Genomic DNA, 17,658 nt, shown 5'->3' on the forward strand with positions numbered 1-17,658 from the left:
AGAATAGAGATGTTCATGTCAGTCAGTCAGACTGACATTAATGATTTCATTGTCCAGCTTCAGCCAACGTTGAAGATAGGCAATAAAAGTACAGTGATGGGGTCTGTTAGAAATGGGGTCTTTGGTTGACAGTCAGGTTACCCCCTGTTCAAACAAGGACCCTCACTCTAGTCAGGGTAAAAGAGAATCACCCTCAGCTAACCCCTGCTTACCCCCTTGGTAGCTTGGCAGAGCAGTAGGCTTAACTTCAGAGTGCTAGGTGTAAAGTATTTGTACTAACACACACAGTAACTTAATGAAAACACTATAAAATGACACAACACCAGTTTAGAAACATTGGAAATATTTATCTAAACAAAACAAGACCGAAACGACAAAAATCCGACATACACAAGTCAAGTTATGAATTTTTAAAGACTAAACTCAAAAATAGCGCTTAGAAACACAAAATGCTTCGAGGAGGTGTTAACACGGCATCGTGACGGAGTCGTTCCCAACAAGCCGACACCAGCGGCGCCGGACACAGAGTCACGTAGACCCCCAAGTAAAGTACCTTTGGTGAAGAGTGAAAACAAGTCGATGCACGAAGTCGGGGATTGCGGCGTCTGTGCGAAACGTTGAATCCGCGCACTTCATGTGGCGTCGGTCACGACGTGGTGTGGCGACATCCACGGAGTCGCGGACTTCATCGGGGCTGCAGCGGCGTCGGGCCTGCAAAGGTCGTACCGTTCCAGTAAAGATCACGGAGTCAGTTGCAGGCGGCGTCACCGGATTCAGCCGCGGCGTAGGTCCTAAGTCGTCCGAAGTCGATTTCATTGGATTTCCACCAGCTTTCCTTTCAAGGGCCCAGGGACTGGATAGGGCACCACTTGTCAGAGCAGGAGTCTCTCCAGAGACTCCAGGTGCTGACAGACAGAAGTCTTTGCTGTCCCTGAGACTTCAAACAATAGGAGGCAAGCTCTAAATCAAGCCCTTGGAGATTTCTTCACAAGATGGAAGGCACACAAAGTCCAGTCTTTGCCCTCTTACTCTGGCGGAAGCAGCAACTGCAGGATAGCTCCACAAAGCACAGTCACAGGCAGGGCAGCACTTCTCCTCAGCTCTTCAACTCTTCTCCAGGCAGAGGTTCCTCTTGATGTTCAGAAGTAATCTAAAGTCTGTGGTTTTGGGTTCCCTTCTTATACCCAATTTCATCTTTGAAGTAGGCCTACTTCAAAGTAAAGTCTCTTTTGAATGTGAAATCCTGCCTTTCCCAGGCCAGGCCCCAGACACTCACCAGGGGGTCAGAGACGGCATTGTGTGAGGACAGGCACAGCCCTTTCAGGTGTAAGTGACCACTCCTCCCCTCCCTCCTAGCACAGATGGCTCATCAGGAAATGTAGACTACACCCCAGCTCCCTTTGTGTTACTGTCTAGTGTGAGGTGCAACCAGCCCAACTGTCAAACTGACCCAAACAGGGAATCCACAAACAGGCATAGTCACAGAAATGGCATAAGCAAGAAAATGCTCACTTTCTAAAAGTGGCATTTTCAAACCCACAATCTTAAAATCAACTTTACTAAAAGATGTATTTTTAAATTGTGAACTCAGAGACCCCAAACATGTCCATCCGCTCCCAAAGGGAATCTACACTTTAATCAGATTTAAAGGTAGCCCCCATGTTAACCTATGAGAGGGGCAGGCCTCGCAACAGTGAAAAACGAATTTAGCTATATTTTACTGTCAGGACATATAAAACACATGACTATATGTCCTACCTTAACAATACCCTGCACCCTGCCCTGGGGGCTACCTAGGTCCTACCTTAGGGGTGCCTTACGTGTAAGAAAAGGGAAGGTTTAGGCCTGGCAAGTGGGTACACTTGCCAAGTTGAATTTACAGTTAAAACTGCAGACACTGCATTGGCAGGTCTGAGAACAGAGCTACTTATGTGGGTGGCACAACCAGTGCTGCAGGCCCACTAGTAGCATTTGACTTACAGGCCCTGGCACCTCTAGTGCACCTTACTAGGGACATACTAGTAAATCAAATATGTCAATCATGGATAAACCAATCAACCATACAATTTACACGGAGAGCATATGCACTTTAGCACTGGTTAGCAGTGGTAAAGTGCTCAGAGTTCAAAAGCCAACAGCAACAGGTCAGTAAAAATAGGAGGCAGAATGCTAAAAGATTGGGGATGACCCTGCATAAGCAAAAACGTCCTACAGGGTTTTTCATCTTGTTCTCATGATTGTATTTTAGGAAGGCTGATAATAATGCTTGATCCATCTCGGACATACCTGAGCTGGTACATCAATTGTAAGGGATTGAATTGACTTCTATTACCAATTTGTCGTTTGTGAACAAGTGACTTTTGAAAAAGCCTTTTCCCAAGAATTGAATAAGCTGATGGCCCTGAAAGACCAGGGATTAACTGTGATTCCTTGTTTGGAAAACTTAACTGTTTTTTTATGTATCTTACCTGAATTTATGTATTTTACCTGAATTTGAATTCAAATTATAAAGTTGAATTTTGTTCATTTTTTTGTGGGAGCTTTTTTGATTTTCCCATATTTTAGCTTTACTTACTTCTGACCACTCCAGAAAAGGAGGGGAAGCAGACATTTTGCTTTGGGCATTGGGCATACCCTTGAGGAGCCATTTTGGTCTGCTGCTCTAGTGTTGTTTTTCTGCAGGACTGTTTCTCCAGTCCTTGACTGTGTAAATTGAATGCTGGTGCAGACGTGCAGAGGACACGTGCAGCAGGTTTGTCTGCCACTGGTGTGCCAAAGGCGCCCTGAAAGATAAACCCATCTATGCCAGTCTGTATTCAACCCGCTTACAGCTGCACTTCTTCCAGCGTCAGCCATGCTGCTGGTTTGTCTAGTGATTTTGATGGTAAGCTTATTTAAACTCCCAATTAACTGAAAGCTCTAAATCTTGCAGTGCCTTGAAAGTGCAAGCTGAGTGTAAACTCTTTTTTAGGTCCTATTTCCTGAGTTTGGTGTTTTGCCACAGTCAATGTTATACCTTACAGGGACTCACCGGTGAGGAGGGAAACACTGGGTGGTAGTGGACCTGATATTTGGGCCCCCTCAAACATGCCTCATTGAAACACTTTAATGCTTGTTTGATCTCTTGCTCGGAATATTTCCCAACGTATCTTATCTGATAACTGGGATATAGTATTTCCTATGGAAACCTGGATCTCAGAGGCTTCCTTACCAGACATAACAGGCTCAATTCCCTTAAATTTTTCTACTGCTCATTTAGACTACCAGAGCCGCATAGATGATGGGATTGCAGGAATTTATGGCTTTGACTTTGACTCACTTTTAAGGCTATCTGTCCCAATTTTCCATAAAAATTAATGCACATTTTCCCTTTTTCGAGGGGCCTGTCTAGATCAACAGTTTCGATAATGACTTGTTAGAAGTCGATAAAAGCAGCCTTCGGTTCGGCAATTTTACTGTTCTTGGTGACTTTAAGATAAATGCTAAAATGGGTGACTGTCCCTCGTATTTCATACTATTGATGTTCTCCTTACACCAGAAAGTTAGTGTGTAGATCCCACTCACATGGCTGGCCACATGTAGCTGGTATTTACTGACCCCTCTGATTTAAGGGTAGGCACTTCTATCCTGCTCTTCTGGACTGACCATTCTTTGATTCAATATATTTAACCCTTTCTTTGAAAGCGTGCCTCTCATGGCAAACGCCTTCACACTTTTCACCCTTGGTCTAAAGTAAATGACGCCACCTTACTATGGAATTTATGCAAGGGCCTCCGTATATTTAAGGGAAATCTGGAACTTGATGCAGCTTTAACCAATATTTGGCTTTTATCAGCTATTGACTCCATTCCTCTTGTTAGATGTAAATTCTCCTCCAGATCTCATCCTTTTGCCCTTTTATTTTTAGCTGCCTTGAAGGTGGGAAAAAAGCATGAGATTGGGCCTGACAGAGAGAAAGCAATGCAACAATGCTGATAAAGAAAAAAACAGATCTGCATTAAAGGTTTATCCCCGAGTCTTTCATCAGGCCCAAGCTGATACTTTTTTTGACCAGATTGCCTGTGCTTCCAATAAGTTTAAAGAAAATGTCAAACAGTCCAATCTTTCCTAGTGCCTATAGCATACACGTGTATCGTCACTCTCTCAATTGAGTTAGGTGAAAATATTTCTCTCTTTCATGAGGAAATTGAAAACATCTATGCAGATTTCAGTGTAAGGGCAGGTGATGTATTTGATGCTGACTGTTTTCTATTGAGCAACAGGCCTCCTGGACCAGTTCTGTCTGACTTTGGAAGCATTTCTTTGGAGGTCTCAGCACAGACAATTTTGAACTGTTGGAATGATGCACCGTTGGAAAAATACACAAGTTGTTCCTTTAATAAAAAAAACCCTTGCACACACGCGAACGTCTTAGAAAATTCCAGACCAATTTCACTTCTTCTCACATTATTTAAAATGTTAGGTAAAATAGTTAATGCTTAGATTAATGGAATGGATATCTTAAGCTGAGACCAATAATCTTTTGCATAGTACTCAGCCTGGTGTTCGGCCATGTCTCAGCATGGAGTTGGCCCTGCTGGAAGTAACAGAGTTCATCAAACTGAGTCTAGACAAAGGTCAAGTAGCAGCCGTGGTTTTACTGGATCTCTCATCTGCTTTTGGCACCATGTCCCATTCTATTCTGTTAGAGTGCCAGGGGAAGAGTGGCATCCTAGGCTCTGCCTTACTTTGGCTGAGGACTTTCTTAGCTGACGGTACCAGTCCAGATCAAGGATCTGCCTTAAGCCTATGGTATAAAATTTTCAGTTTCAACCGATTACGGAGGGTAAAAAAACAGAAATCTGGCTTCTCAGTTGAAACTGTAAACCACAAGATTTTCAACACCGGATGGCAGCAGAACATTATTTATGTTATAAATAACACTGCTTGCAATCTTTTAATGTTTGTGCTGTGCTGACGCTGGAAGAGAAGGGTGTTGTGATGTTTCAGCATCTTGAAGGGGGCTCATATTCTAGGAATGCAACTCATACTGCAGAGCAAAGCGCCTCTTGCAGCGCCTTTTCAGCCTCCAACATTACCCTGCCCACTTGCTCGTAGCACGTTCAACTTCAAATACGCTCTTTTACAGTCCCTTGGCCTCATATGTTATTGATGACCCCCTCCTTCAATATAGTGTGCCTCACATAGGCAATGGTTGCCATTTGATGTACTTGTGGCTGAAGAAGCTCATGGACGCCCTCCCATTAACACCATAGTGTGTGTGTAAAAGGTGCAAACAACACGGGCGAGAGAGTGGGGCTATTCCATGTCTGTTGCAGGTGGTAAAGTTTCGAGTGTGATCAGTAGATCCTTCTCAATGCAGGAATATCCAAACATAGAATATCACCCACCTCGTGTGTCAAGAAGCAGTGCCCCAGAGCATTGTGACCCAGGCACCTTGTAAAAACAATACAATTTGGTCACATGGGGAGGCAGGCGTTAAAACCACGTTTTGGTTCCTGGTTCCATGATTTTAACATTGTCCACTACTCCATAACTGGGGAGGGTCCAAAGACAATCCTCTCCAGGGATATGTCATGTTTGGGGGCCCTGTTCACAGTTTTGAAGAGAGTGTGGCCCTCATTACAACCGTGGCGGTAAATGCCGCCTACCGCAATGCTGATGGCTCCCAACATACTGTGACGGTATTCCGCTACGGGTATTATGACCCACACTGACAAATCCGCTACAATACAGACACCCACACAAGTCCGCCAGACCAAAGGTCAGTGATAAACTGGCGATAGCCAAACCCACACCGTTATGCCAACAGGAATACGCCCACAGTATCACGACCCACAAATCACCACGGCGGTCTTTCAATTATGGTAAACCATTGGCGGTACATACCGCAGCGCTCAAAATACACACAGATTTACAAAACACCACACATTGGACAATTCAAAATACACACACCTGACACACATACACACACCACACACTCACACCGCTATAAAACACACACCCACATTTCCCACAACCCTTTCAACGAAAAAAAAGATTGCCTACACAGAGAGACACAAGCCAGGAGCACCCACTCAATCAGAGCCACAGAACACCATCACCCATACACCATCCACGCAAATCACAGCATACACCCCAGCACATCACCACACACATCACCCCACACACCCTCACATATATCACACACACCACATCCATGGCACCCCAAAGACACCCCAGGTTTTCTGAGGAGGAGCTAAGGGTCATGGTGGAGGAAATCATCCGGGTAGAGCCACAGCTATTTGGATCACAGGTGCAGCAGACATCCATTGCAAGGAAGATGGAGCTATGGCTGAGAATCTTGAGGGCCTCGCAGGAGTAGCAGGACGACTGGACTCTGGTAAGTCACATCTTTACTACTTTATCCCCCCACCTGCATGCCATCACAAACTCCTACCCCCATCACTCCACCACCTCACATATACTGCACTATCACAACCGACCCATCCCAATACCAAGCCCTGCATGCAACACAAAGCATGGACCCCAACACAGACCTGCATGGACACCCCATCACCACAGCATGCCCAGTAGAGCGACTCACCCAGCCCACAAAATCACCACTCACACAAGGCAAAGCTGACAGGGGAATCACAACCATACAGGGAAACACACCCATGAACAAGATGGCACAAGGAGACACAATAACACTGCATTTTCATCCCCACAGGACCCATACTCAACGTCACTGGAGAGGAGGTGCCAGCTACATCCAGTCCCCCCCTGAAGAGGCCCACAGTGATGACAGCAGCTCTTCACGCCTGGATCAGATTGACCAACCTGACCCATCAGGGACCTCTGAACAGTCAGGTACTGCCTTCTGCTATATGTACTGCTGCCCAACAACTGTCATACATTGGTATGAGCAAATGAACATTTACATTGCTATTTGTTGCTAATGTTGTAATAATACATTTGTGAAAGATCAGACTGACTCCAGATTGGTTTGTGATTAAAGGGTGTTTATTTAGGGGCTAATGAGTATAGGGGTATGTCCAAGGGGCTGGGGTGGTGGTGGAGGAAGGTCCATAGTAGAGTCCAGTCTCCTGGTATCATAGGTGCATTGTCCAATGGGGCATAGGAAGGGGAGTAATGGCAGTTTTCAAGGTGGACAGGATGACACAGTGGGACAGAAGGGTGACAATCAGGAGGGTCTTATTTCCTGGCGGGGATCTTGGCAATGTTCTCTTTCTTCTGCCTGGATCACAGGGACTGCTTGCGGGGTGGTTCTCCTTCTGCAGGGTGTGGGGTGCTGGTGGCCTGTTGTTCCTGTGTCGGGCCTCCTGTCCACTGGCGCTGGTGGAGGTGGAGGGCTGTTCTTCGATTTGGCTAATGTCAGGGGCCCTTTGTTTTGCCACTGCCTCCCTCATGATCTTGCCTATGTCAGCCAGCACCCCGCTATGGTGACCAGGATGGTGTGTATGTTGTTGAGGTCCTCCCTGATCCCCATGGATTGTCCCTCCTGCAGCCGCTGGGTCTCCTGAAACGTGGCCAGTACCATGCCCATGGTCTCCTAGGAAAGGTGGTATGCTCCCATGCTGTTTGAGAGTGCCTTGTGGAGGGTCGGTTCCCTGGGCCTGTCCTCCCCCTGTCGCACAGCAGTCCCCCCAGCTTCCCTGATGTCTTGTGCCTCTGTCCCCTGAACCGTGTGCCCACTGCCACTGACCCCAGGTCCCTGATCGTCCTGGGTTAGTGGGTTTGCCTGGGGTCCCTATAGTGGTGGACACACTGCTGATTGACGTGTCATGGGGACAGTGGCATGGGCCTGCTGGGTGGGTGCTGTGGTAGTGTTTCCTGAGGGGGGAGGTTCTGCGGTGGCTTGGGACTGTGGCAGGGGAACCGACTGTCCAGAGGTCCCTGATGGGCCAGGCTGGTCATCTTGATCCAGGCGTGCAGAGATGCTGTCATCACTGTGGGCCTCTTCTGTGAGGGGACTGGATATGGCTGCCATCTCCTGTCCGATGATGTTGGGTAGGGGTCCTGTTGGGATGGTTAGCATCTTAGTTTCCTGGTTACACAACAGACACAGAGAATGCATTTATTTATATTGCCAATCAGCCACCATAGTTATTTGTAAGTTAAAGAAGGAACATGTGTTTTTATGAATTCCTAATGGGATTTGGTAGAGACTGCATAAGCATTAAAAAGAACAACCAATTATGTGATATTATGTATTAACCAAAATTAGCCTTAATTCTGTTACTTGCCTCTCTTTGTTTTCAAAATTTTCAGGAGAGCATCTCACCAAACCCTCCTTATGTCAAGTTCAAGTTTTCAAGTTCAAGTTTCTTTTTTTTAATGCATAGTTAATAAAAAACAATACATCACATCATTCTATTTAAAACAAAATATATACAGTCCAGGATGTCTACTATAAATTCTTAATGTACATAAGGATAATATAATTTAAGAATTGTTCTAATAAGTATCTCCTTTTCTGAGGTAAGTACAAATTAACTTTACCCTTGTGGGTTTAACTCTAAAATACTATATGGAATAAAAAATAAAATTAATTCCGTAAATTCTGTACGAAGACTTATTATATTTATACTAATTATGAACTTGCATTAAATATTGTTATATTAAGTGTAAAAACTTGGTAAATTTAGCATTCAGAACAACGTCAGAGGGTTTAAAACAGGCAATCACTGCTTGCCTGCAAGACCGTATTGTCCTTTGATTGCTTGCTACCTTCAGTAGAGATTTGCGTACATTTCATGGGTCATTACAAATACAGATCAAATGAATTATATCTTCTTGGCCACGGCCACACAACCAGCACTGAGGGATTGTTGCAGGGCGTTTCCACAGGATTAGATGGGCACCACCGTGAATGATGCCAAATCGATATTTGATGAAAAGGTCCTTGTCTGACTTTGTCCACCCAGCCTCCAGATATGGCTGATATTTCAAGAGTTTATACTCATCTATTACCATCCAGGAGTGTGATCTGGTGGCTAATAAGCTCTTATCCATATTTACTGATCTTTTCCTCACTATTCGGTTTAAGATTTTTTTTGAAGGCAAAGTAGGAAACGTTTGAATCCCATAATTCCACTACTTCCAAGTCTATTAGTGCCTGGTCTAAGTGCTGTTGAGATTTGGCTTTAGAGTTTGAACTAATCTCCTTCCAAAGTGCTCGACAGAGCTGGTTTTCTTTTGTTAGCTGTACATGTTTCCAGGCTTTAATGTAACTGGCTTTTCTATCTATACAATAATTTAAATAGCCAAACTCCAGCCTAATTTGTGCTTGGAAGGTATACCCCGGTAGCTGGAATAAGGACCTAAAAAAAATTCCAGTGATTTTATTTAGGATAATAGCGTCTTGTCCACCCATGGCTTCACTTCCATATCCTAAAGTTGGAATTAGTTTGGCTGCAATGACTTGAAGCAAGGGCCGGTAAGCAGTTTTTTTAAAGTGCGGAAAGCGAACAGTAAAACATTTCCTTTTCTGTATAGCTCCTGTTTCTGGGGGAGAAAGGAGCCCCGTTCATCAAAGAGTACACCCAGGTATCTATACTGATTTAATTGTTCCAAATCACCCCTTTGCTTGTTCCATTTTTTGACTTTAGAAGTTTTTTTACTGATTACCATTACTTTGTTTTTTTTCTGATTAATTTCCATTCAATTCTGCTCAGCATATTCAGATATCTTTACGATGAGCCGCTGTAGCCCTACTTTGGTTTGACTCAGGAGTACTACATCATCGGCATATAGCAAGTTTGAAATGGTCATATCACCGATTTTTGGGGAGTGCGCATTTACCTTATTTAATTCCGCAGTCAGGTCTGACAGGAAGAGATTAAAGAGATATGGTTCCAGCACGCAACCCATTTTCAGTCCTTGTTTCATCTTGATTTCCCTTGGAAGGAAGGATCCATCCCCTATCTTAACTCTTATCCATGTATCTGTGTATCGCTGAATTGCTTTTAACAGATTCTCCGGTATTCACCAGGAGGCTAATTTCTCCCATAGAAGAGATCGCTGTACCAAATCAAAGGCCGATTTAAAATCAACAAAACACAGATACAAGGGTTGATTTTTTTTGTTTACATTTGTCAATAACCATGGATAGAGTTAGAATATTTGCAACCGTACCCAGGCCTTTTACAAAACCTGTCTGATTAGGGGGAATGATCCTATTTTCAATTGCCCACCTGCGAAGATGCTCCAATAAAATCCCTGCATAGTATTTAGCTTCTACATCCATTAAGGTAATCAATCGATAACTCTCAGGCTGTGATTTACTACCTCCTTTGAATATTGGATGGATTATCGCCCCCCTCCAAGATTTTGGAACACTTCCTAGCGCTATTCAATGGTTGAAAGTCAAGGCGAGTTTTTCACCCCAAAAGACAGGATTCAATTTAAACAAGGCATTTGGGATCCCATTTGGACCAGGAGCACCCCCACCTCTGCTGTTTTTTATTGAGTTCATAATTTCAGCCGTTGTAAATATAATTTTTTTGGTTCCCTTTCGGGGGATAAGGGGCTTTAATTTTACTCTTTCTAGGCTTTACTTTTTTATTTCCTCTTCTAAATTTTTGCTGGCTCTCTTTTGTTCGCCAAAGTGGTGACTTAACTAGTCAAACCAGATGGCTTCCGAAAAATTAGAGTTGGTCAAAGTCATCGGGGCTTTATTCAGGTCATTTATCATTTTCCAAAAACCTTGTGTATTTGATTTTTTACTTAGGAAAATGGCCTTTGCCCAAAAATCATGGTTTTCTTGATGTTTATATTCCCAAATCTGTTTCCGCTATATATTATTTAGATTTTTTAGGTCAGCCTTAATATAACAGTTTGTTGGATTCTTGGTATATAGTCTTAAAACTCTGTTTCGTTCTTTTCTTAATTTAATCATGTGTGCTGAAATATTTATATTCTTGTTTGTTTTCGCACCTCGCCCCTGGTTTTGATATTTCTTTTGTGATCTGTCTACAAGAAGACCAGTCGCAAATCTATCTAGGAAAGTCGACCAGATGGTTATTACGTCCCTGGTTATGTCCATATAGCATTGGTAAATTATCGTCATTGATCGTTCACCTATGGATTCCTTTGACTTTTCAGTCCATCTGAGTTTTTATAGTTTGTTGTAGTAACATTCCTTGGTTTAGTTAGTGCAAGGTTAAAATTGGGAAGGCCACCTCCTTTCTCCAGGCATTGCTGGCCATGGTCACTCATATCTGATTTTACAATATAAAACTTTGTAATTAATGTAAGCAGAAATAAGGAAGCTGCAGTATAGTCAATTGTTGCTTGGTTTTCAGTGACGTAGCAGGTAGCTGCCAGCGGAGTATCTTGTGGATATCTTCCATTTAGAAGTCTAAGCCCAAGAGCCTCAAGATCTTTTACTAAGGAGAGTGCTAGTGAGCCAGTTTTTCCTCTCTCTATTACCCCCAGGGACTGCTGTGGTACTGCCCATAATTGGTCTTGCAGGGTGGTTTGTGCGTCCCTTTCAAAGGGATTTAAGAATTTCAGGTTAAAGTCCCCGGCTATTAGAAGCTCCAGGGGACATAAGTCCTGATGGGCAGTTAAAATTGTGTCTATCAATTTGGAAGATATATGTTTTTGGGATCGGGCGTCTGGATGGATATAGACATTAATTAGCAGGAGTGGGCTGGAATGTTCCTTATTCCACCCATCTAGCTTCACTGGCAAGAAATCTTTGTTTTCCTCATATAATCGAGTACATAATATGTTTAATCCTGCTGAGATAAAAATTCCTAATCCCCCCTTTGGATGCCCATACCTTTTCTCTTTTATTGCTGGGGAAATAAATCCCATCAATTGCGAAGAGGTTGGTGGCACAGGTCTCCTGGAAAAGAATAATTTTAAATTTCTTCAGTACGCTTGATAGATCTTTTTGATTGGTGTTTGATCTAACCCCATTTATATTCCAGGAGCAAACTTGGAGAGGGTCTTCATGCAAAGTTACCAACCTATTGTGCGCCCTACTATTCGACGTTTTTCTAGATGGATTATTTCCGATATCCAGCCTAAATCTAGCTTTGATAGGGAGTGTGTATTAGAAACAAGGCGCCCTGAGGGGTAGTCTTCCATTCTTCTAGTTGCAGATCTCATAACTGAGAAAGGTTTATCCAACTCTTTTGGTTTAAATTGATTAGCCATATTAATTTGTTCTTCTAACGGGTCAGGATAGCCTATTTGTTTGGGTATGCTGAATTTAATTCCCTATTTTAAGAAGGAGAATTTTTCTTTAACAACTATTTTTAGCAAATGCGATGATCTCCATGTTACTAGGGGTGATTCGTTTAGGCCTCCTTCATTTTGTTTTTTCCCTTGGTAAAAACTCTATGGAGACAATATCAGTCGATTTTATATCTTTTAATGCAGGAATGGCTTGTAATAGCTTTAATATATTTCCTCTATCTAAGATATCATATCGTCCCCTAGAATGGTATTGCGGTTCCAGTATTAGCTGTAAACAGTCATTAGGCAGAATGGAGTTGGAGCTATCTATAGTGTCCACCTGTTCATCTAGTTGGACTGCCCGTCGGTGTTCTGTTACCTGTATCCCTACCGGGGGCTTTCTATCAGACTATTCTAACTTTGTATCCTTTTGCTTTGCTATTGATCCACTTAGGTACTCTTCCTCCAGGGGTGGACTAGGCATTCTTCCTTTTTTTGCCTGGTGTTGGGCCAGTTGGGCTCCGGTTTATACCCCTTGGTACTCTGCATATTCCAAACTTGCACTGTAATTGTTATATCCTCTTCTTCAAACTACAAACATCCTGTTTATTATGGGACTATGTCATTAGGGTTCACTTCGGTAAACCAAACTTTCCCCCCATATTTACGCCCCACCACTTTAATCTTCATTGACTACTGGTGCATCAGCACATCCAGTTGAAATGTTTACTAATACCCTACCTATCTGAGAGATAGAGTCCATGCTTACTGTCCGCCTCAGCCCTTGAGATCTTCCAATCAACTATTTTTGCAAGTACGCAGAGTCCTTCATGCTCATTTAGGTGGATGCTCCTTCACCTTTCTGGTCCCTAAACTGTGGAACTCCCTCCCATACAATGTTCACGACTCATCTAGCTAACAGATTTTCAAAAAACGTATAAAGACTTGCCTATTTCATAGTACTCAGCAGCTTTAAATAAATCCTCCTCCCTTTTGAGCATTTGTGGTGCTGGGATGCTTTTGCAGCAGTGCGTTATACAAATGGCACATTCATTAATTCATAAGGAAAATAATTTTGTAGCCAAATTGTAGTTTGTGTGTAGCATTGTAGTCCTGGTTCATGGAAAGAACACAGGGGTTATTGTATAATGGAGGCAATGTTCCGAGTCACATTTTACAGTGAAGAGAAAAAAAGGGGTCCGTTCACAAGCTGCATTTCATAGTATGTTGGTAGTACCACCATAGTACAAATAACATACTACAAAATGCAATTCACAAACCTACATGGTGAGATGTACGTCTCAGCTCCTCCTATCTTGCATGTGTGGAAACATCCTCCCAGACGGTGTAGCTCTCGGCACTCATAGGTATACATTTATTTACTAAATGTGGGAGGAACAGAAGGGAGTGACTGGAAAATGACAAGTATTTACAACTTAATGTGTGGGATTAATTGAGGGTTTTAGGGGGAGCTTAATAGGGGTTCAGGGAGGGATATGCACCAACCCATGAAAGAGTAAACCCACTACTGTTCACAAGCTGCACTTCTATAGTAACTACAGCCAAAAAGGACCCAACACAGTCATAAATGTACTTCACCTTGTGCCTGGTGTAGGTCCATAGGTATTGCAAGGTATAGCAACACCCTCTCATAGAAAATAATGGATGCAGGGACTTAAAAGGCCATGTGAACTCATGTTAATCTCAATTACTTATTTTAACTTTTTTTAAATATAAATGGACGTAATGTTACAAAATATATATAAACAGGCCATAATTAGTAGTGTATACATTAATAACCTTTTCAAATTCAAAAGTAACTTTATTTTTTTAATAATTAGATTAATTTACATTAATTCTCTTCATAGCTCTTTGTAATAGATAAATATAACATGTTATACTGTGGGTGAGATTTTTTCACGCTTAAGAAAATCATTTTTATTCAATTTAACACATTCAGAGCAAATAAATATTACATTACAAATTAGGTTAATATTACTCTAGCATTTTATTGTACATTTAAAATAAATATTTGAAATTAATTTACATTATGATTTAGCTTAATAATATTTTTCCTATTTTTTTAAATTCAAATAAACTTTTAAACTTTTCCCTATAATTTACCATATGGAGACCTCTGCCTCGGTGGCAGAGATCTCCACCTACATCTTTTTGTAGTCACCTCACTGTTCCCCAGTTCTTTGCTGTCACTCCCATGGGCTTCCAGGTCAGACAGAAAGGAGAAAGGGCATTGCGAGCAAATGGTACGTGTGAAACACCCAGAAACCTGACAACATAGCACTGAGAAGCTAGTCCCACTGTCTTGGACTACACACATTCCTTGTCGATCTACAAAACATCTCCCACAATATCGATGCTTGCCCAAACATAGCCCAACTCGCAGGGCCACAATTCCTGCATCTACCTAAACAGGTACTAATGTCATGTGATAGAGGGCATATAAGGCATAGTGTACAAAACGCAGGTCACAACCCAGTCAGTGTTTTTTACACATCAACCAGTTTATGACTTACCCTTAATTTTGTAATGCACATTTTTAGGAGTTTGCAAAACCTTCAGCCGCATGCCTGAATGTGAGACACATGTTTTGCAAAGAACAGCAGACCCGCATCCCTACATTCCTATTCCTTGCAAGTCAATGTGTATTAAGCAGCTTGCAGGGAATTATATCTGGGAGCATGCAGTGTCCTCCAGGAATACTGTATGCTCTGCTTACCTACCCCTGCAGCTAAAAGCCACCATTCACAAGTAGAAGCTTTCGCACTGGTACAGCTTCTTCTTTGCTAATGGTTTACTATCCTATATAACCTGTCAATGGTTTGCAACGTCAGCTGTGGCTGCAAGGCATTTATTTATCATAGTGTCTCTCAATGAGAAGAGGGCACTGCTTTCATGCTTCCTCCTGTTTACAATTTGGAATGAGTTACAAAAGGCTCTTTTGCGAGCCAAAAGTCTTGCAAAGTACCATTAATACATAGCGACGTCTGATTCAGCAAGTTACAGGCTTTGCATGCTTGTATGAATGTATATGGTATTTCTTTAGCGCAAACCTAGCCAAAAGGCAACAGTGTGCTGTACATGGTGAAACGCAAGTTGAATGTTGCCGAGTAATATGAGAGGAAGCTGAGTTGAGGATGTTTAATGCGTTGTGATGTAGTGTTCTTTAAAGAGGTGAGTCTTCAATTGGAGCACCATTGTGATGGATGCAAAGGTGTTCTTCCAGATGTCTTGTTTTTTTCTTTTTTACACTTCTTAGAATGCAGTCTGATGGTGTTCTGGCAGCTGATGTGCAGAGACCCACCAGAGATGGTGAGCTTGCCTTCATGATCAGCAAGGAGCTGGTTTTGATGCCTTTGTAAGTGATAACACTAGGTTTGAAGATGGTGCGGGCTGGCAGGGAATGCCAATCGAGTTCAATGAGGCATGCTGCAGCCTCTAAGGGGTGCCAGTATGGTGTTTGGGAGGCCATGAAGCAGAGCATTACCCCATCCAGACACAGAAGTGAAATCGCTTTCTGGAAGAAAAGATTTGACATTCCTTAGAAGAGAGAGTTGGTACCAGGCAGTTTTTTTGTTTTTTGGTAATGTGTCTGTATAGGGAAAGGTTGTGTCCGGGGCGAATCCAAGGGATTTGGCATTTGCTACGAGTTGTGGTTCGAAACTGTTGATGTCATTGCATCCCCAAAGGCACTCTATACATCGGGCTCTTATAGTTTTTAATGTGTCTCCATAATTTGCATATTACACCATAATCTGGATAATACACCATACTTAACTTCATTGTGCTTATTACTGCATGCTTTTGCTGAAGTAACTGATTAATCCATTTCCTCCCTAAAGGCAAGTTATGAATTCCTATTTTTGACATAACTCTTTGCTTGCGTGTTGTGTGTAGAGGAGAAGGGCAGCTGCAAGTTATCAGATCTTGTATTCATACTGTGCTCTAATATTTTCATTTTTGTACTAAAATCCAAGAAGCTCAAGTCCCACTCATCAGGTGTACCCATGTCTGCTCAAGCTTACCCCCTTAGCCACGGTTCCAATGCCTCATTAGATGACACCCGCCAAGATTCACCCCCACTACTACTCAGTGATCACAGAGTGGAATGGCTATGCTTAAGCCAGCCTCATGGAGTCCTGTGCAGACCCAGTCCCCTACAGCTGACTACTGGGTCAGACCTGTCTTCTGTTATACATCTGGTTTGACTCTTCATCTTGCTACATATAGGCCCATAATGCATGAAAATAAATGCTCAATTTCAAGATAAAGTAATGCTCTAGATTAATAATCGACATATTTGTATTTTAAGGTGCCAGTTTCTGAAGAGTATGAAATCGCAGGATGAGATTGTGGAGTACATTGAAGATTACTGTGGTTTTGCTGCAGCAACTGTGAGTTTATCAAACTCTCCTTTTACATGTAATCCAAAGGCTGCCTAGGTTATGCGGTCGACAGGATATAACTTACAGATGCCCTTATCATACCCTGCTTTCTTTTGCACTTGTATTTCTTACAGTTAAAAATTAATGTATTTGTTTTTATTTGCAGCGGTATAACATATTTGAGTGTCTGATCAATTATGAAGTCTTGTAGAAATGGTTTGTATATTTGATGCAAACGCCCCTATCTGGAGCTGAGGTGATTACCTGCTTACATATTTTATAGCATTTTTCATTTAGCTTTTAGGGCATTTTTGGAGGCAAGATAGAAGTTTCAGATAATAAACGGAAACCTGTTCACCTCTTCTTAATAGCGCTATGCAAAGGTTCTCCACATTATAGGTGCCATTCAACACACTTGCCCAGGCCAAAACTGGAAGTGTTGAGGCCTATTGAGCATAAGTGTGGGGGCTGGGTAGTTGTTTTAAGTTTGTTGGGAAGGTAGGCAGGTTATATGTTAACTTGCCCCGGCTGGCAAATCCATACTCCTATTACTGGAGGAAGTGTTGAGATTAAGGTTGCCCGTGTTTCTGTCTTCCCATGATAAGGGAACTGGCACAGCGTAAGTAAGGTGTTCGTAAAAATCATGCCCAACAGACTTCAAGCTCGGAAAGCCAATGAAAATGTATGAGTTTGCCAGCACTGGAACAATGTCTGCCTTCCTTATGAAGGGGGAAGCCACAGAGGATCTTTGCCCCTCAAAATTAAGTGCTGGTTCCCCGCACCGGAAACCACCGGCTCAAATTCACTGCCTCCACCACCAGGCTGCCTTGGATAGAGCAGATTAAATTCTGATAACAGAACTACTGGTGAAGGTAGGAGTTACTTACTGGGAACGTGTTAGGTGTATTTTTACTGCTCGTGTTCACTTTGGTGAGGTTGATTGATAACTTTGGTGTGTGTTATGAAGTTCGAGAAGGCTGAATGCTGGCTCCATGACTTTTAAGACCTTTGTTTAAAGATATTTTGGAGTCCTTAGCCACTTGCTATGCCAGTGGCCCTACCT

General features: G+C 42.6%; 1 protein-coding gene across 1 annotated transcript in view; it reads left to right on the forward strand.

Moving 5' to 3' along the window:
* The window catches only part of LOC138284976 (baculoviral IAP repeat-containing protein 1-like), a 796,353-nt gene that overhangs the window by 172,444 nt on the left and 606,251 nt on the right, over positions 1-17,658 (forward strand). The window contains exon 4 of the mRNA XM_069224352.1: positions 16,523-16,604. Coding sequence (XP_069080453.1) covers positions 16,523-16,604 — 82 coding nt within the window. The remainder of the gene's footprint in view (positions 1-16,522; positions 16,605-17,658) is intronic.

This window comes from Pleurodeles waltl, chromosome 1_1 (genome assembly GCF_031143425.1).
Source record: "Pleurodeles waltl isolate 20211129_DDA chromosome 1_1, aPleWal1.hap1.20221129, whole genome shotgun sequence".
Lineage (NCBI taxonomy): Eukaryota > Metazoa > Chordata > Amphibia > Caudata > Salamandridae > Pleurodeles > Pleurodeles waltl.